The following is a 20844-nucleotide window of genomic DNA, read 5'->3' as shown; positions in this document are numbered from 1 at the left end:
ACAACAATAAAATCCAGAAAAACGCATGTCAAAAATGTTATAAAATGATTTGCATTTTAATGAGGGAAATAAGTATTTGACCCCTCTGCAAAACATGACTAGTACTTGGTGGCAAACCCTTGTTGGCAATCACAGAGGTCAGACGTTTCTTGTAGTTGGCCACCAGGTTTGCACACATCTCAGGAGGGATTTTGTCATCCCACTCCTCTTTGCAGATCTTCTCCAAGTCATTAAGGTTTCGAGGCTGACGTTTGGCAACTCGAACCTTCAGCTCCCTCCACAGATGTTCTATGAGATTAAGGTCTGGAGACTGGCTAGGCCACTCCAGGACCTTAATGTGCTTCTTCTTGAGCCACTCCTTTGTTGCCGTGGCCGTGTGTTTTGGGTCATTATCATGCTGGAATACCCATCCACGACCCATTTTCAATGCCCTGGCTGAGGGAAGGAGATTCTCACCCAAGATTTGACGGTACATGGCCCCGTCCATCGTCCCTTTGATGCGGTGAAGTTGTCCTGTCCCCTTAGCAGAAAAACACTCCCAAAGCATAATGTTTCCACCTCCATGTTTGACGGTGGAGATGGTGTTCTTGGGGTCATAGGCAGCATTCCAAACTCCTCCAAACACGGCAAGTTGAGTTGATGTCAAAGAGCTCCATTTTAGTCTCATCTGACCACAACACTTTCACCAGTTGTCCTCTGAGTCATTCAGATGTTCATTGGCAGACTTCAGACGGGCCTGTATATGTATTCTTGAGCAGGGGGACCTTGCGTGCGCTGCAGGATTTCAGTCTTTCACGGCGTAGTGTGTTACCAATTGTTTTCTTGGTGACTATGGGCCCAGCTGCCTTGAGATCATTGACAAGATCCTCCCGTGTAGTTCTGGGCTGATTCCTCACCGTTCTCATGATCATTGCAACTCCACGAGGTGAGATCTTGCATGGAGCCCCAGGCCGAGGGATATTGACAGTTCTTTTGTGTTTCTTCCATTTGCGAATAATCGCACCAAATGTTGTCACCTTCTCACCAAGCTGCTTGGCGATGGTCTTGTTGCCCATTCCAGCCTTGTGTAGGTCTACAATCTTGTCCCTGACATCCTTGGAGAGCTCTTTGGTCTTGGCCATGGTGGAGAGTTTGGAATCTGATTGATTGATTGCTTCTGTGGACAGGTGTCTTTTTTACAGGTAGCAAGCTGCGGTTAGGAGCACTCCCTTTAAGAGTGTGCTCCTAATCTCAGCTCGTTACCTGTGTAAAAGACACCTGGGAGCCAGAAATCTTTCTGATTGAGAGGGGGTCAAATACTTATTTCCCTCATTAAAATGCAAATGAATTTATAACATTTCTGACATGCGTTTTTCTGTATATTTTTGTTGTTATTCTGTCTCTCACTGTTCAAATAAACCTACCATTAAAATTATAGACTGATCCTTTCTTTGTCAGTGGGCAAACGTACAAAATCAGCAGGGGATCAAATACTTTTTCCCCCCACTTTATAAGTATTATACACCATTTTAAAGATAGGATTCTCATTAGTCCAACCACAGTGTCCGATTTCAAAAAGGCTTTACAGCAAAAGCACACCCAACGATTATGTTAGGTCAGCACCTAGTCACAAAAAAACATACAGCCATTTTCCAGCCAAAGAGAGGAGTCACAAAAAGCAGAAATAGAGATAAAATGAATCACTAACCTTTGATGATCTTCATCAGATGGCACTCATAGGACTCTCAGTTTACATTGGCGTGTTATGTTCAGTAATGTTTTGCCTCCAAAACCCCCGGTGACTTTGCAGAGAGCCACATCAATTTACAGAAATACTTACCATAAACTTTGATAAAATGTACAAGTGTTATGCACAGAATTAAAGATACACTTCTGCTTAATGCAACCGCTGTGTCAGATTTCAAAAAATCTTTACGGCGAAAGCAAACTTTGCAATAATCTGAGTACAGCGCTCAGACATCAAAACAATCCATACAGATACCCGCCATTTGAGTCAACAGAAGTCACAAATACCATTATAAATATTCACTTACCTTTGATGATCTTCATCGGAATGCACTCCCAGGAATCCCAGTTCCACAATAAATGTTTGTTTTGTTCGATAAAGTCCATCCTTTATGTCCAAATACCTCCTTTTTGTTCGCACGTTCCGTCAAGTAGTCCAAATGCACTGTGCTGGCGCAGTAAGTTCAGACGAAAAGTCAAAAAAGTTATATTACAGTTCGTAGAAACATGTCAAACGATGTATAGAATCAATCTATAGGATGTTTTTATCATAAATCTTCCATAATATTCCAACCGGACGATTCCTTTGTCTTCAGAATTGTAAAGGAACACACCTAACTCTCACGGGAGCGCACGCGATTGAGCTCATGTCATTTTCTCAGTCATCTGATTCCAATGGCTCTTATTCTCTCCCCATTCACAGTAGAAGCATGAAACAACATTCTAAAGACTGTTGACATCTAGTGGAAGCCTTAGGAAGTGCAAAATGACCCCACAGACACTGTATACTGGATAGGCAATCACTTGAAAAACTACAAACCTCAGATTTCCACTCTTCCTGGTTGGATTTTTTCTCGGGTTTTTGCCTGCCATATGAGTTCTGTTATACTCACAGACATCATTCAAACAGTTTTAGAAACTTCAGAGTATTTTCTATCCAGATCTACTAATAATATGCATATCTTAGCTTCTGGGACTGAGTAGCAGGCAGTTTACTCTGGGCACCTTCTTCATCCAAGCTACTCAATACTGCCACCTATCCATAAGAAGTTAAGCTATGTTTCAGTCAGGACAATCACATCAAGATTATGATCAGTGATTAGTTAATTGACTATAACTGCCTCGGAAGTGAGGGATCTAACATTAAGTAGCCCTATTTTGAGATATCACAATCTCTTTCAATAATGACAGGAATGGAGGAGGTGTTTTATTCCAGTGAGATTGCTAAGGCGAACACCGCCATGTTTCATCATGCGCTGGGACTGTTGTGGCCCACTAGAGCAGCCCCACTAATGTGTGTTTACAGTGTGTGTATAACCTGACCCTTTAGAAACATGCTCTCTGTGTCTCTGTGGTCTCTGCAGTCACACAGCCATCAGCAGAGCCTGGGAATGTTGTCTGTGTGCTCATAAAGAACACTAGCGTGCTTCTACCAGTACACTCAGGACCAGCACACTCAGGACCAGCACACTCAGGACCAGCACACTCAGGACCAGCACACTCAGGACCAGGGGCTGCCTCATTTACACTGCCCCACCATGCTGGCTAATATACAATTAAACACACACATACTCATAGCTGAAGTGTTCCCACGTACACATATACTGTACATACCTACACGGCGGGACTAAAAGCACTATGGAGAGCCAAGATGACACAGATGTTTTAGTGATGGCTATAATTAGGTTGAGTGTATTTATACCCATCGGGGACTGAACACATAATTAACACACCAATTAAATACACCGACATGAGAAGGAACCAGGGATCCATCCAGAGTTATTCATTAAATACTGCTCTCCCCTTTCTCTCTCTCTCCCTCCCTCCCTTCTCTTTCTATTTATCTTTATCTCCCTCCCTTCTCTTTCTGTCTCTCTCTGTCTCTCGCTTTCCCCTCTGTCTCTCTCTCTGTGTGTGTGTGTGTGTGTGTGTGTGTGTGTGTGTGTAATATGGAGAGGTTAATTAGTCTATCATACTGGAACATGATCAGACTCTAATTACTGATCATCTCACACACGCCACAGCCTCATCCCCAGCCTCACCCCCAGACTCGTCCACAGCCTCACCCCCAGACTCGTCCACAGCCTCATCCCCAGCCTCACCCCCAGACTCGTCCACAGCCTCACCCCCAGTACTGCTGGATGTGTCTGAGCCAGGAGCCTCACTCCCTCCCCCTCTCCATCCCTCCGGAGAACAGAACCACTCATGCAGAGACAAAGGGAGGGAGACGGACGGAGGGAGAGAGACGGACAGAGGGAGAGAGACGGAGGGAGGGAGGGAGGAGGGGGGAGGGAGACGGAGGGAGGGAGAGAGACGGAGGGAGAGAGACGGAGGGAGGGAGAGAGACGGAGGGAGGGAGAAGGACGGAGGGGGGAGGGAGACGGACGGAGGAGGGAGGGAGGGAGACGGACGGACGGAGGGAGGGAGGGAGGGAGACGGACGGACGGACGGACGGAGGGAGGGAGCGGAGGGGAGGGAGACGGACGGAGGGAGGGAGGGAGACGGATGGACGGAGGGAGGGCGACGGAGGGAGGGAGGGAGACGGAGGGAGGGGGGAGACTTACGGAGGGAGGGAGACTTACGGAGGGAGGGAGGGAGACTTACGGAGGGAGGGAGGGAGACTTATGGAGGGAGACGGACGGAGGGAGGGAATGAGACGGACGGAGGGAGGGAGATGGAGGGAGACGGACGGAGGGAGGGAGATGGAGGGAGGGAGACGGAGGGAGGCGGACGGATGGAGGGAGGGAGACAGGGAGGGAGGGAGACAGACAGAGGGAGGAAGGTTGGGATAAGAAAAGAAGCGTGTTTATTGTCTACTAACCTCTGTGTTGAATAGCACTGTGTTTGGTTCCTTGTTATTTTGACCTCGCTCTCATCAGCCATGTGCTTGTGCAGAAGCATGGAACGTGTGTGTGTGGTGTGTGTGTGGTGGGCAGTTGGAGAGGGGTGGTGTAGATACAGCAGCAGAAGGGCATCATTACTGTTACTGAGAGATAGAGAGTACAGTACACAAGAGGATGAGAGCTCAATCAAGCATGGTATATACACACACACACACACACACACACACACACACACACACACACACACACACACACACACTGGACTGTAGTGTGAGCCTAACCCCTTGCCATCTCAATCAGAGGACAGCGTTTGTAACTGCAGAGTGGAGATCACTGAGGCAAGACAACCACATCAACTAACACTGGTGACACACACACACACACACACACACACACACACACACACACACATTAATTTCCATCCGCACAGACGGGGCTTGCACCATGTTAATGCTCATCAGTCTCATCACAGACGGGGCTTGCACCATGTTAATGCTCATCAGTCTCATCACAGACGGGGCTTGCACCATGTTAATGCTCATCAGTCTCATCACAGACGGGGCTTGCACCATGTTAATGCTCATCAGTCTCATCACAGACGGGGCTTGCACCATGTTAATGATCATCAGTCTCATCACAGACGGGGCTTGCACCATGTTAATGCTCATCAGTCTCATCACAGACGGGGCTTGCACCATGTTAATGCTCATCAGTCTCATCACAGACGGGGCTTGCACCATGTTAATGCTCATCAGTCTCATCACAGACGGGGCTTGCACCATGTTAATGCTCATCTGTCTCATCACAGACGGGGCTTGCACCATGTTAATGCTCATCAGTCTCATCACAGACGGGGCTTGCACCATGTTAATGCTCATCAGTCTCATCACAGACGGGGCTTGCACCATGTTAATGCTCATCAGTCTCATCACAGACGGGGCTTGCACCATGTTAATGCTCATCAGTCTCATCACAGACTGTCCCTGTATTTTGTGCTGAAGTAGGTGCGTGTGTTTGCCTGTATTGTCCCAGCATGTGGTTGATTTGATATAGGATTTTCCGTCCATCAATAACCCCTCAGTAGGTTAACAAACAGCGACACATCACTCTGAATAACAATGGAGGCAATGATCCTGATATGAATATCAACACATTAACATTCCCTGTAGAGATCTGCGTGTTGGAGGTGAGTCTGGGTTATTTTGGCTGAGTGGTAAAGATACTGCATCTCGCCACACATCTTAACTGTATCAGAGTCTGACTACACATTGAACTTTACAGGCTCCTGACATCACACTGTCTCTGGTCCCACAGGCTCCCACAGGCTCCCACATCACACTGTCTCTGCTCCCACAGGCTCCCACATCACACTGTCTCTGCTCCCACAGGCTCCCACAGGCTCCCACATCACACTGTCTCTGCTCCCACAGGCTCCCACAGGCTCCCACATCACACTGTCTCTGCTCCCACAGGCTCCCACATCACACTGTCTCTGCTCCCACAGGCTCCCACAGTCTCCCACATCACACTGTCTCTGGTCCCACAGGTTCCCGCATCACACTGTCTCTGGTCCCACAGGTTCCCACATCACACTGTCTCTGCTCCCACAGGCTCCCACATCCCACTGTCTCTGGTCCCACAGGCTCCCACATCACACTGTCTCTGGTCCCACAGGCTCCCACAGGCTCCCACATCACACTGTCTCTGGTCCCACAGGTTCCCACATCACACTGTCTCTGGTCCCACAGGCTCCCACAGGCTCCCACATCACACAGTCTCTCGTCCCACAGACTCCCACATCCCACTGTCTCTGGTCCCACAGGCTCCCACATCACACTGTCTCTGGTCCCACAGGCTCCCACAGGCTCCCACATCACACTGTCTCTTGTCCCACAGGCTCCCACATCACACTGTCTCTGGTCCCACAGGCTCCCACAGGCTCCCACATCACACTGTCTCTGGTCCCACAGGCTCCCACATCACACTGTCTCTTGTCCCACAGGCTCCCACATCACACTGTCTCTGGTCCCACAGGCTCCCACAGGCTCCCACATCACACTGTCTCTGGTCCCACAGGCTCCCACATCACACTGTCTCTTGTCCCACAGGCTCCCACAGGCTCCCACATCACACTGTCTCTGGTCCCACAGGCTCCCACAGGCTCCCACATCACACTGTCTCTGGTCCCACAGGCTCCCACATTACACTGTCTCTGGTCCCACAGGCTCCCACAGGCTCCCACATCACACTGTCTCTGGTCCCACAGGTCCACATACCTGTTCTGGTCCCACAGGCTCCCACAGGCTCCCACATCACACAGTCTCTCGTCCCACAGACTCCCACATCCCACTGTCTCTGGTCCCACAGGCTCCCACATCACACTGTCTCTGGTCCCACAGGCTCCCACAGGCTCCCACATCACACTGTCTCTTGTCCCACAGGCTCCCACATCACACTGTCTCTGGTCCCACAGGCTCCCACAGGCTCCCACATCACACTGTCTCTGGTCCCACAGGCTCCCACATCACACTGTCTCTTGTCCCACAGGCTCCCACATCACACTGTCTCTGGTCCCACAGGCTCCCACAGGCTCCCACATCACACTGTCTCTGGTCCCACAGGCTCCCACATCACACTGTCTCTTGTCCCACAGGCTCCCACAGGCTCCCACATCACACTGTCTCTGGTCCCACAGGCTCCCACAGGCTCCCACATCACACTGTCTCTGGTCCCACAGGCTCCCACAGGCTCCCACATCACACTGTCTCTGGTCCCACAGGCTCCCACATCACACTGTCTCTTGTCCCACAGGCTCCCACATCACACTGTCTCTGGTCCCACAGGCTCCCACATCACACTGTTTCTGGTCCCACAGGCTCCCACATCACACTGTCTCTGGTCCCACAGGCTCCCACATCACACTGTCTCTGGTCCCACAGGCTCCCACAGGCTCCCACATCACACTGTCTCTGGTCCCACAGGCTCCCACATCACACTGTCTCTGGTCCCACAGGCTCCCACAGGCTCCCACATCACACTGTCTCTGGTCCCACAGGCTCCCACATCACACTGTCTCTGGTCCCACAGGCTCCCACAGGCTCCCACATCACACTGTCTCTGGTCCCACAGGTTCATGCATCCCACATCACACACTGATGTTATCAGGTGCTAGACTAGCATGATATGGCTGTATAATAGTGATCAGAATACTGATACTAGCTCTGTCAGACTGGTGGAGTATGGAGCTTTGAGGACCCCCCAGGCGAGGGTTTAAATAGTGTCCTCTCTCTCTCCTCCTGTCTGAATGCCATTCACCTTCTGCAGTACACACTGACTGTGTATGCTACTTCATGTTCCTTTCAGATCCTACTTCATGTTCCTTTCAGATCCTACTTCATGTTCCTTTCAGATCCTACTTCATGTTCCTTTCAGATTCTACTTCATGTTCCTTTCAGATGCTGCTTCATGTTCCTTTCAGATGCTACTTCATGTTCCTTTCAGATCCTACTTCATGTTCCTTTCAGATGCTGCTTCATGTTCCTTTCAGATCCTACTTCATGTTCCTTTCAGATGCTGCTTCATGTTTCTTTCAGATGCTGCTTCATGTTCCTTTCAGATCCTACTTCATGTTCCTTTCAGATGCTGCTTCATGTTCCTTTCAGATGCTGCTTCATGTTTCTTTCAGATGCTGCTTCATGTTCCTTTCAGATCCTACTTCATGTTCCTTTCAGATGCTGCTTCATGTTCCTTTCAGATGCTGCTTCATATTCCTTTCAGATGCTGCTTCATGTTCCTTTCAGGTGTTACTTCATGTTCCTTTCAGATGCTGCTTCATGTTCCTTTCAGATTCTACTTCATGTTCCTTTCAGATCCTACTTCATGTTCCTTTCAGATCCTACTTCATGTTCCTTTCAGATGCTGCTTCATGTTCCTTTCAAATGCTGCTTCATGTTCCTTTCAGATGCTGCTTCATGTTCCTTTCAGATGCTGCTTCATGTTCCTTTCAGATGCTGCTTCATGTTCCTTTCAGATGCTGCTTCATGTTCCTTTCAGGTGTTACTTCATGTTCCTTTCAGATGCTGCTTCATGTTCCTTTCAGATGCTGCTTCATGTTCCTTTCAGATGCTGCTTCATGTTCCTTTCAGATGCTGCTTCATGTTCCTTTCAGATGCTGCTTCATGTTCCTTTCAGATGCTGCTTCATGTTCCTTTCAGATTCTACTTCATGTTCCTTTCAGATCCTACTTCATGTTCCTTTCAGATGCTGCTTCATGTTCCTTTCAGGTGTTACTTCATGTTCCTTTCAGATGCTGCTTCATGTTCCTTTCAGATGCTGCTTCATGTTCCTTTCAGATGCTGCTTCATGTTCCTTTCAGATGCTGCTTCATGTTCCTTTCAGATGCTGCTTCATGTTCCTTTCAGATGCTGCTTCATGTTCCTTTCAGGTGTTACTTCATGTTCCTTTCAGATTCTACTTCATGTTGATACCTGAAGTGCCACTGCAGTGTCTCAGCAAGGTGACAGTTAGCTTGGATACAGAGTTTATTCCTGACAGTCACTCTATTTGGTTTCTCTTATGTTCTGTTCTGTTCTCTCTGTCTGTGGTTCTAATGTTCTGTTCTCTCTGTCTGTGGTTCTAATGTTCTGTTCTTTGTGGTTCTAGGAATGGACTAAGTTTTCATGTTCTGTTCTCTCTGTCTGTGGTTCTAGGGATGGACTAAGTTTTCATGTTCTGTTCTCTCTGTCTGTGGTTCTAGGGATGGACTAAGTTTTCATGTTCTGTTCTCTCTGTCTGTGGTTCTAGGGATGGACTAAATTCTATGAGTTCTCTCTGTCTGATCTGCGGGCTGGCTTTGAGATCATCGACCGTCTGTTTGAAGGTGGTAAGGTGTTCCAGTGGGAGTTTGTACATGGTCTGTTGGAGAATGCCATCTATGGCGGCAGGATAGACAACCCATGTGACCTGAGGATCCTCCGCTCCTACCTGGAACAGTTCTTCTCCTCACACCTCCTGTCTGCCTCAGCCAATCACAGCCAACGCAGCAAGAGAGGCCACGCCTTCCCCTCTCAGATCAGCCTGCCCAACTCCTGCTCCATACTGGTGAGACTATACACACACGCACACACACACACCATCTCTGTCAGCCCTTTAACTCTGTGTGGGTGTGTGTGTGTTCAGGACTATCGTGGTGTGATAGAGAATCTTCCAGAAGACGACCGGCCAGCGTTTTTCGGCCTGCCTGCCAACATCGAACGCTCCTCGCAGAGAATCATCAGTTCTCAGGTCAGCTACCGCTCACACACACTCACTCACACACACACACACACACACACACACACACACACACACACACACACACACACACACAGAGAGAGAGAGAAATGATCAGCTCTCAAGTGGGGTTACCACACCAGTACACACACATAGGTACACATTCTCACACACAGAGGGTGCACCTGTGTCCCATAAGAAGAGGATAGTGCCTCTCCCCTGCCCTCATGCCCTTTGACCCCACTGGCAGGCTTCTGTTTTCCACAGGAAAGCCACCACTCACACCCTCTCCTCCCAGAGTTTATTTGGCTTCCACACACCCCTCATCCTCTCTCAGTTCTCTCTGCCTCAGACCTGTCTGATGTTTGGAATGTCCCTCATCAGCACATTATCTCCCAGTACCTCTAACCCTGGATATCTACACAGTCACACGGGCCTCGGACTCACAAACAACACAGTCAATCACCCCTACTCTCCCACACTCATGCACTCTCTCACACAGCCAAGGCCAGACAGACAGGCCAGGCTACTGGAGAGAGAACTCAGGGGTCTCATACAGGTCTGGAGGAAGAAAGGAGAGGCTTTATAAACGGACAAATAAAATACTCTGTCAAATTCACATCACTCATGCTGGTGGAGTTGGTTGACACGGCAGCCATATTGTGTCCAGCACTGTTCCGCATGGCAGCCATTTTGGTCTGTCACTGTGCTCTCTGCCTGTCAGCAGGGGCTGTTTGAGGGGCAATTAAAGGCCTAATTACTCAGCCAATTAAAGAGATGATTGCTCTCCCAGATTGAGAGGGGAAATTGCTCCGACATGCTGTATGACACGGCACTTATTGCTGCTAAATCTGGAGCAGTGTGTTATTGGCTAATTCACCACCTCTTCCTCTGAGCCCTAAAGTAGAATTATTGCTGCTTTGGCTCTGATTTCTTTCTCTGTATCGCTCTCTCTCCCTCTCTCCATTTCTCTCTTTCCATTTCTCTCTCTCCCTCTCTCCATTTCTCTCTCTCCCTCTCTCCATTTCTCTCTTTCCATTTCTCTCTCTCCCTCTCTCCATTTCTCGCTCTCTCCATTTCTCTCTCATTTCTCTCCATTTCTCTCTCTCCATTTCTCTCCATTTCTCTCTCTCCCTCTCTCCATTTCTCCTTTTCCTCTCCATTTTCTCTCTCTCCATTTCTCTCTCTCCATTTCTCTCTCTCTCTCTCTCTCTCCATTTCTCTCCTCCCATTTCTCCCTCTCGCCATTTCTCTCCATTTCTCCCTCTCGCCATTTCTCTCCATTTCTCCCTCTCGCCATTTCTCTCTCTCTCCCTCCCTCCCTCTCTCCATTTCTCTCTCTCTCCCTCCCTCCCTCTCTCCATTTCTCTCTCTCCTTCTCTCTCCCTTTCTCCATTTATCTCACTCTTATGTGCCTCTAATTCATGTACTTTTGGGCTTGTGCAATCACACTTTACTATGGATTGCTTATTTGGATTGTAATTTTGTTCAATATTTCATTTGATTCTATGGCTTTGTTATTTCTGCGCCTCCATCTGTCTGTCTGGCTTTGACACATCTGGAGATATTTAAGCAAAAAGGCCCGAGGGGGAGTGTCCAGGCACAGCCCTGATATACCACTCCCCGTCAGGCCTTATTGCTTAAATATAATGCTTCTATCTCCAGTTCTACAGCTGGACGAAAAGACAAAAATCTAACCTGTTCCTAATAAATAATTGACGGATTGCGGCATGACGATATTTCGCAATTGATGTGAATGGCGTCATTAAAAAGACGTGCTTGTATTGATGAATAAAAGAAAATGGACTTGGTGTAAAACAGCCTTAATGTTCAATGAGGTGACATTGTAACTGTTTGGTGCAGATAGTGTTGTAGGTCCCAGGGCAGATCTACAGTAAAGTGACTACAGTAGAGATATGATTCAGTCTAACAGTGAGAATCACACCTCCCTCCCTCCCTCCCTCCCTCCCTGCACTCCTCTTCTCTGATGACTCATCATCCGGTATCAACACTGGATGGAGAGCGAGATGGAAGAAGAGAGAAAATCTGTGTTTTATAGTGTTCTGTGAAAGTGTGTCCCTGCTTTGGGCTATTTACATAAATCGCTGCTTCACCATTATCACTACAGAAAATATATTACAGTCATCATTCACTCTCTCTCTTTAGGATCCCTTTGTGCTGCTACACATGCAATTTCCTGTTAAATGTCCTCAGTATGACTATTGTGTTGGCAGCCTGTCATCCTCCAGCTGGACCCAGGGGTGGAGGTTGTTGTTGTTGTTGCAGACACCAGCTGATGTAACCAACAGAAATGCATCCCTCACACACACACACACACACACACTCTCTCTCTCTCTAATGGAGAAGTTTGGCACCAAGCGGCACAGAGAGCCTGATGAACTTTCCTAACCGTGTGGCGTTTTGCAAAGAGCCGAACCAGGCCAGCACTGGAATAACTCATAGAGAGGTGTGTGAGCAGAGAGAGAAGAATTCTGCAAAAATATCCTCTGTTTACAACGTAAAACACCAAATAATGCATGCAGAGCAGAATTAGGTCGATACCCACTAATTATCAAAATCCAGAAAAGAGATGTTAAATTCTACAACCATCTAAAAGGAAGTGATTCCCAAACCTTCCATAACAAAGCCATCACCTACAGAGAGATAAACCTGGAAAAGAGCCCCCTAAGCAAGCTGGTCCTGGGGCTCTACACCCCACAGAGCCCCAGGACAGCAACATAATTAGACCCAACCAAATCATGAGAAAACAAAAAGATATTTACTTGACAAATCAAATCAAATTGATTTATAAAGCCCTTCTTACATCAGCTGATATCTCAAAGTGCTGTACAGAAACCCAGCCTAAAACCCCAAACGGCAAGCAATGCAGGTGTAGAAGCACGGTGGCTAGGAAAAACTCCCTAGAAAGGCCAGAACCTAGGAAGAAACCTAGAGAGGAACCAGGCTATGAGGGGTGGCCAGTCCTCTTCTGGCTGTGCCGGGTGGAGATTATAACAGAACATGGTCAAGATGTTCAAACGTTCATAGATTTTTTTTTAAAGTAAAAATATTTCACCTTTATTTAACCAGGTAGGCAAGTTGAGAACAAGTTCTCATTTACAACTGTGACCTGGCCAAGATAAAGCAAAGCAGTTCGACACATACAACAACACAGAGTTACACATGGAATAACAAACATACAGTCAATAATACAGTAAAAAAATAAGTCTATATACAATGTGAGCAAATGAGGTGAGATAAGGGAGGTAAAGCCAATAAATAGGCCATGGTGGTGAAGTAAATACAATATAGCAATTAAAACACTGGAATGTTAGATTTGACAGTAGATGAGTGTGCAAAGTAGAAATACTGGGGTGCAAAGGAGCTAAATAAATACTGTAGGGGAAGGGGTAGTTGTTTGGGCTATTTATAGATGGGCTATGTACAGGTGCAGTGATCTGTGAGCTGCTCTGACAGCTGGTGCTTAAAGCTAGTGAGGGAGATAAGTGTTTCCAGTTTCAGAGATTTTTGTAGTTCGTTCCAGTCATTGGCAGCAGAGAACTGGAAGGAGAGGCGGCCAAAGGGGGAATTGGCTTTGGGGGTGACCAGTGAGATATACCTGCTGCAGCGCGTGCCACGGGTGGGGGCAGCTATGGTGACCAGCGAGCTGAGATAAGGCGGGACTTTATCTAGCAGGGTCTTGTAGATGACCTGGAGCCAATGGGTTTGGCGACGAGTATGAAGCGAGGGCCAGCCAACGAGATCGTATCGGTCACAGTGGTGGGTAGTATATGGGGCTTTGGTGACAAAACGGATGGCACTGTGATAGACTGCATCCAATTTGTTGAGTAGTGTTGGATGCTATTTTGTAAATGACATCGCCAAAGTCGAGGATCGGTAAGATGGTCAGTTTTACGAGGGTATGCTTGGCAGCATGAGTGAAGAATGCTTTGTTGCGAAATAGGAAGCCAATTCTAGATTTAACTTTTGATTGGAAATGTTTGACGTGAGTCTGGAAGGAGAGTTTACAGTCTAACCAGACACCTAGGTATTTGTAGTTGTCCACATATTCAAAGTCAGAACCGTCCAGAGTAGTGATGCTGGACGGGCGGGCAGGTGCAGGCAGCGATCATTTGAAGAGCATGCATTTAGTTTGACTTGTATTTAAGAGCAGTTGTAGGCCACGGAAGGAGAGTTGTATGGCATTGAAGCTCGTCTGGAGGGTTGTTAACACAGTGTCCAAAGAAGGGCCAGAAGTATACAGAATGGTGTCGTCTGCGTAGAGGTAGATCAGAGACTCACCAGCAGCAAGAGCGACATCATTGATATATACAGAGAAGAGAGTCGGCCCAAGAATTGAACCCTGTGGTACCCCCGTAGAGACTGCCAGAGGTCCGGACAACAGGCCCTCCGATTTGACACACTGAACTCTATCAGAGAAGTAGTTGGTGAACCAGGCGAGGCAATCATTTGAGAAACCAAGGCTTTTGAGTCTGCCGATGAGGATGTGGTGATTGACGGAGTCGAAAGCCTTGGCCAGGTAAATGAATACAGCTGCACACTATTGTTTCTTATCGATGGCGGTTAAGATATCGTTTAGGACCTTGAGCGTGACTGAGGTGCACCCATGACCAGCTCTGAAACCAGATTGCATAGCGGAGAAGGTACGGTGGGATTCGAAATGGTCGGTAATCTGTTTGTTAACTTGGCTTTCGAAGACCTTAGAAAGGCAGGGTAGGATAGATATAGGTCTGTAGCAGTTTGGGTCAAGAGTGTCCCCCCCTTTGAAGAGCGGGATGACCGCAGCTGCTTTCCAATCTTTGGGAATCTCAGACGACACGAGAGGTTGAACAGGCTAGTAATAGGGGTTGCAACAATTTCGGCAGATAATTTTAGAAAGAAAGGGTCCAGATTGTCTGGCCCGGCTGATTTGTGGGGGTCCAGATTTTGCAGCTCTTTCAGAACATCAGCTGACTGGATTTGGGAGAAGGAGAAACGGGGAAGGCTTGGGCGAGTTGTTGTGGGGGGTGCAGAGCTGTTGACCGGAGTAGGGGTGGCCAGGTGGAAAGCATGACCAGATAGATGACCAGCAGGGTTAAATAATAATACGTTTGGCACATTGGAAAGAATTTACAAAAAAACAGAGCAAGCTAGAATGATATTTGGCCCTAAACAGAGAGTACACAGTGGCAGAATACCTGACCACTGTGACTGACCCAAACTTAAGGAAATCTATGTACAGACTCAGAAGGCAGACTTGGCTCTCAAGAGAAGGCGAGCTCTGTGCTGACTGCCCACAAAATTAGGTGGGAACTGAGCTGCACTTCCTAGCCTCCTGCCAAATGTATGACCATATTAGAGACACACATTTCCCTCAGATTACACAGATATACAACGAATTCCAAAACAAATCAAATTTTAATAAACTCCCATATCTACTGGGTGAAATACCAGTGTGCCATCACAGCAACAAGATGTGTGACCTGTTGCCACAAGAAAAGGGCAACCAGTGAAGAACAAACACCATTGTAAATATTTCCTGTTTGTACTTTTTGCACATCATTACAACACTGTATATAGAAATAATATGACATTTCAAATGTCTTTATTCTGTTGGAACTTTTGTGAGGTTAATGTTTACTGTAGGTTTTTTATTTTACTTGTGTTTATTATCTATTTCACTTACTTTGGCAATGAATACATATGTTTCCCATGCCAATAAAGCCATTTGAATAGAGAGAGAGAGCAATGGGGGAGAGAGAGAGCAATGGGGGAGAGAGAGAGTGAGAGAGAACCTGCAGAACTCTGATAACAGGTCACACAGGGTGTGTGTGTGTGTTTCCCTTATAGAGAAATTGTGTGCGTGTGTCCATGTTAAGATCTATGCATAGTAATGTGTGTAGGTGCTAAGGGCAGTGACAGTAGTTAGGAGCTGTGAGGTGGAACTTTCTAACCCTCTCCCTGTCAGACATGATGGACGAGGAGACCCGTCCTGCTACTCTACCCCAAGTCTGGCTGGGTGTGTTTCTGGGAGAGAGAGGTGGCTGGCTGGTTATGTTTCTGGGAGAGAGAGAGGTGTCTGGTTGGGTGTGTTTCTGGGAGAGAGAGGTGTCTGGTTGGGTGTGTTTCTGGGAGAGAGAGGTGTCTGGTTGGGTGTGTTTCTGGGAGAGAGAGGTGTCTGGGTGGGTGTGTTTCTGGGAGAGAGAGAGGTGTCTGGTTGGGTGTGTTTCTGGGAGAGAGAGAGGTCTGGTTGGGTGTGTTTCTGGGAGAGAGAGAGGTGTCTGGTTGGGTGTGTGTCTGGGAGAGAGAGGTGTCTGGTTGGGTGTGTTTCTGGGAGAGAGAGGTGTCTGGTTGGGTGTGTTTCTGGGAGAGAGAGAGGTGTCTGGTTGGGTGTGTGTCTGGGAGAGAGAGGTGTCTGGTTGGGTGTGTTTCTGGGAGAGAGAGGTGTCTGGTTGGGTGTGTTTCTGGGAGAGAGAGAGGTGTCTGGTTGGGTGTGTTTCTGGGAGAGAGAGAGGTGTCTGGCTGGGTGTGTTTCTGGGAGAGAGAGAGGTGTCTGGCTGGGTGTGTTTCTGGGAGAGAGAGTTGTCTGGGTGGGTGTGTTTCTGGGAGAGAGAGGTGTCTGGTTGGGTGTGTTTCTGGGAGAGAGAGGTGTCTGGTTGGGTGTGTTTCTGGGAGAGAGAGAGGTGTCTGGTTGGGTGTGTTTCTGGGAGAGAGAGAGGTGTCTGGTTGGGTGTGTTTCTGGGAGAGAGAGAGGTGTCTGGTTGGGTGTGTTTCTGGGAGAGAGAGAGGTGTCTGGTTGGGTGTGTTTCTGGGAGAGAGAGAGGTGTCTGGTTGGGTGTGTTTCTGGGAGAGAGAGAGGTGTCTGGGTGGGTGTGTTTCTGGGAGAGAGAGGTGTCTGGTTGGGTGTGTTTCTGGGAGAGAGAGGTGTCTGGGTGGGTGTGTTTCTGGGAGAGAGAGGTGTCTGGGTGGGTGTGTTTCTGGGAGAGAGGTGTCTGGGTGGGTGTGTTTCTGGGAGAGAGAGGTGTCTGGCTGGGTGTGTTTCTGGGAGAGAGAGAGGTGTCTGGTTGGGTGTGTTTCTGGGAGAGAGAGGTGTCTGGTTTTTTTCTGGGAGAGAGAGGTGTCTGGGTGGGTGTGTTTCTGGGAGAGAGAGGTGTCTGGTTGGGTGTGTTTCTGGGAGAGAGAGAGGTGTCTGGGTGGGTGTGTTTCTGGGAGAGAGAGAGGTGTCTGGGTGGGTGTGTTTCTGGGAGAGAGAGGTGTCTGGGTGGGTGTGTTTCTGGGAGAGAGAGGTGTCTGGCTGGGTGTGTTTCTGGGAGAGAGAGGTGTCTGGGTGGGTGTGTTTCTGGGAGAGAGAGGTGTCTGTTTGCACCCTGTGGTTTAACTATTAGGTAGTAGGCCAGACACTCAGTCACCTCCTATGCGTTAGCGTGTGCAGTACGGTTGACTGTGGGAACCTGGTTACAGAGATTTACCGACTAAAACCACTCGCTTTTCCCGGGATAAATAACTGAGAGAAACCGGTAAATTATAGCAAATTATATCAACACCATGACGTGAAATTATATGCAATGTCTAAATCTGACTTCTCTACGGCCTTCTTTCTGCTCTCTGCATGATCGATCATCATCCCTCAGGGTTGGACAGACAGCCCATCTCAGGGTTGGACAGACAGCCCATCTCAGGGTGGGACAGACAGCCCATCTCAGGGTGAGACAGACAGCCCATCTCAGGGTGGGACAGACAGCCCATCTCAGGGTGGGACAGACAGCCCATCTCAGGGTGGGACAGACAGCCCATCTCAGGGTGGGACAGACAGCCCATCTCAGGGTGGGACAGACAGCCCATCTCAGGGTTCGACAGACAGCCCATCTCAGGCTGTCAAGGAATACCTGGGATAGGATAAAGTAATCCTTCTAACCCCCCCCTTAAAGATTTAGATGCACTATTGTAAAGTGGTTGTTCCACTGGATATCATAAGGTGAATGCACCAATTTGTAAGTCGCTCTGGATAAGAGCGTCTGCTAAATGACTTAAATGTAAATGTAGGGTGAGACAGACAGCCCATCTCAGGGTGAGACAGACAGCCCATCTCAGGGTGGGACAGACAGCCCATCTCAGGGTGGGACAGACAGCCCATCTCAGGGTTGGACAGACAGCCCATCTCAGGGTTGGACAGACAGCCCATCTCAGGGTTGGGACAGACAGCCCATCTCAGGGTGGGGACAGACAGCCCATCTCAGGGTGGGGACAGACAGCCCATCTCAGGGTGGGGACAGACAGCCCATCTCAGGGTGGGGACAGACAGCCCATCTCAGGGTGGGGACAGACAGCCCATCTCAGGGTGGGGACAGACAGCCCATCTCAGGGTGGGGACAGACAGCCCATCTCAGGGTGGGGACAGACAGCCCATCTCAGTGTGGGGACAGACAGCCCATCTCAGCATGAAGCACAGTTCACAATGCATGTAGACCTATCATCTCATCATGGTAACTTTTTTTCTTGTGACAGGTAGGCCTACATTTCCTGCAGCATGGTCTATGCTACAGTAATATAAAGACTGAATCCTCGTCTAATTTACACATCTGCAACGGGCTTTCGGGGTCACCCAATTGTTTTATTGTAAAGCTAAACAAATTGAATTGCAGCTGCAGAGATTTAAAACAGCCTATCAATCGAATATCGTTGCTTTAAAGCAGAGCATGTGTGAGCAGTCTCTCTCTCTCTCCATCAATTCCATTCAAATTGCATCTAATACAAAAATGTAAAATTAAAATCTAATTCCCTAGCCTATACTTGTAACTTTGTACAGTGGTTGCTCCACTAAAAGTTTTGCGATTATGCTGCTGTACGTAGAGGTCATTTGTGGTTTAGTACGGTACCCTGCGTCACTACTTCATTAATCCAGACCAGCACAAGGGGGAGTTAGAGCACTGATTAGGCTTTTTGGTCCTACTGTGTCTCTCTAACTGACAATGAATGGACATAAACCTAAATAGAAACTGATAATTGTGTACGACTTCAGTATTACTTACTAAAGCTGTTGTTACAGTAAGGTTTTTATTATTTTATTTTGTTAGGATTATTTTTCTCTTACTGTAGTACTGTAGGCCATTCCCAACCAGTACAGCGCCTGAGTGGCGCCACAGTGCAAGCTGTGTTGATACAGATGCTGGTTCAATACCGTGCCGGCCTCGACTGGGACACCCATGACTGTAGGTGTTTGGTTTCTCTCCCTCTAAAAACACAAATTAATCATTCTAAATAACAAACTGCCTTTATTTACAAATTAGTAACAATGTCTCACCCATGTTCAAGAATGGCCTTTTTCTCACAAATTTTTCGTTATTGGAAAACAAAATCATCTCCAAAATAGTTATTTTTTAAACAAAGCGATTATTATTATTATTAATGTAGAATGATATAAAAGCCCGTTGGATATTCTCACAGATATATTATTAACCCTGTTATTAGCAGGACAATATATATTGGTCATGGCTCCCGAGTGCCTTCCACTGAGATAGCACAATGGAATTACCTTGCAGTTCTCCAGCTGTATCCACTGAAAGCTCGCGAGGTTCAAGGCACGAGGGCAGGGGGCACGGGATGGGCCGCAGAGCCGCGCACAGAAGACCGACCTAGCCCATGGGGAAGGGAGGAGGAGGAGGAAGGTGGAGAGAGGACCCCCAACCCGCCACACTGGGTAGCACATAGCAATACTTTAAGGGGCGTTGCACTAGTAATGGCGCTGACTAGGGAAATGTTCCCGTTGTTCTAGCAGGTAGCTGGACAATAGACTTGCCTAGATGGAGGGTAGGGGGAGAATTCTATCGTCAAATGTGTTTCTAACTTAGGTTCTAAATTAAGTATTATTCTTATTATTATGTATCACATCCGACCGTGATTGGGAGTCCCATAGGGCGGCGCACAATTGGCCCATTGTTTCTCTCCCTCTAAAAACAGAAATAAATGTTTTGGCCTTTACAAATGTTATATTGGCCTTTATTCAGATTACAATCGCTCACTTTCGTTTTTTTGAAAACTAAATAACCTTCAAAATATCGTTATACACTGCTCAAAAAAAATAAAGGGAACACTAAAATAACACATCCTAGATCTGAATGAATGAAATAATCTTATTAAATACTTTTTTCTTTACATAGTTGAATGTGCTGACAACAAAATCACACAAAAATAATCAATGGAAATCCAGTTTATTAACCCATGGAGGTCTGGATTTGGAGTCACACTCAAAATTAAAGTGGAAAAACCACACTACAGGCTGATCCAACTTTGATGTTATGTCCTTAAAACAAGTCAAAATGAGGCTCAGTAGTGTGTGTGGCCTCCACGTGCCTGTATGACCTCCCTACAACGCCTGGGCATGCTCCTGATGAGGTGGCGGATGGTCTCCTGAGGGATCTCCTCCCAGACCTGGACTAAAGCATCCGCCAACTCCTGGACAGTCTGTGGTGCAACGTGGCGTTGGTGGATGGAGCGAGACATGATGTCCCAGATGTGCTGAATTGGATTCAGGTCTGGGGAACGGGCGGGCCAGTCCATAGCATCAATGCCTTCCTCGTGCAGGAACTGCTGACACACTCCAGCCACATGAGGTCTAGCATTGTCTTGCATTAGGAGGAACCCAGGGCCAACCGCACCAGCATATGGTCTCACAAGGGGTCTGAGGATCTCATCTCGGTACCTAATGGCAGTGTAGGGGGAGAATTCTATCGTCAAATCTGTTTCTAACTTAGGTTCTAAATTAAGTATTATTATTATTATTATGTATCACATCCTGACCCACCGCCAAACCGGTCATGCTGGAGGATGTTGCAGGCAGCAGAACGTTCTCCACGGCGTCTCCAGACTCTGTCACGTCTGTCACATGTGCTCAGTGTGAACCTGCTTTCATCTGTGAAGAGCACAAGGCGCCAGTGGCGAATTTGCCAATCTTGGTGTTCTCTGGCAAATGCCAAACGTCCTGCACGGTGTTGGGCTGTAAGCACAA

At 47.8% G+C, this 20844-nt stretch overlaps 2 protein-coding genes across 5 annotated transcripts in view; both read left to right on the top strand.

The window, feature by feature from the left end:
* The window catches only part of dync2h1 (dynein cytoplasmic 2 heavy chain 1), a 320231-nt gene that overhangs the window by 240859 nt on the left and 58528 nt on the right, over positions 1-20844 (top strand). Inside the window, 2 exon segments of the mRNA XM_045724777.1 lie at positions 9372-9668; positions 9747-9851. Coding sequence (XP_045580733.1) covers positions 9372-9668; positions 9747-9851 — 402 coding nt within the window.
* Positions 4461-9365, top strand: LOC123744753 (uncharacterized). Of its 4 annotated transcripts, none has more exons than XM_045724780.1 (3): positions 4461-6114; positions 6687-6834; positions 6978-9365. In XM_045724780.1, the coding sequence occupies exon 3, from the start codon at positions 7909-7911 to the stop codon at positions 9205-9207; it is 1299 nt and encodes a 432-aa protein (XP_045580736.1). In that variant the 5' UTR covers positions 4461-6114; positions 6687-6834; positions 6978-7908; the 3' UTR covers positions 9208-9365. The 4 variants fall into 4 exon arrangements, with proteins under 4 accessions (XP_045580736.1, XP_045580735.1, XP_045580734.1 ...); XM_045724779.1 differs by having other exon boundaries at positions 4461-6284; positions 6317-6834; XM_045724778.1 differs by having other exon boundaries at positions 4461-6834; positions 7274-9365.

Source organism: Salmo salar, chromosome ssa09 (assembly GCF_905237065.1).
Source record: "Salmo salar chromosome ssa09, Ssal_v3.1, whole genome shotgun sequence".
Taxonomy (NCBI): Eukaryota; Metazoa; Chordata; class Actinopteri; order Salmoniformes; family Salmonidae; genus Salmo; species Salmo salar.
This window is presented reverse-complemented; position numbering and strand designations above follow the sequence as displayed.

What these genes read in the sequence shown, in the direction of transcription:
- LOC123744753 (XM_045724780.1), top strand. Translation starts at nt 7,909, where the DNA reads ATGCTACTTCATGTTCCTTTCAGATCCTACTTCATGTTCCTTTCAGAT.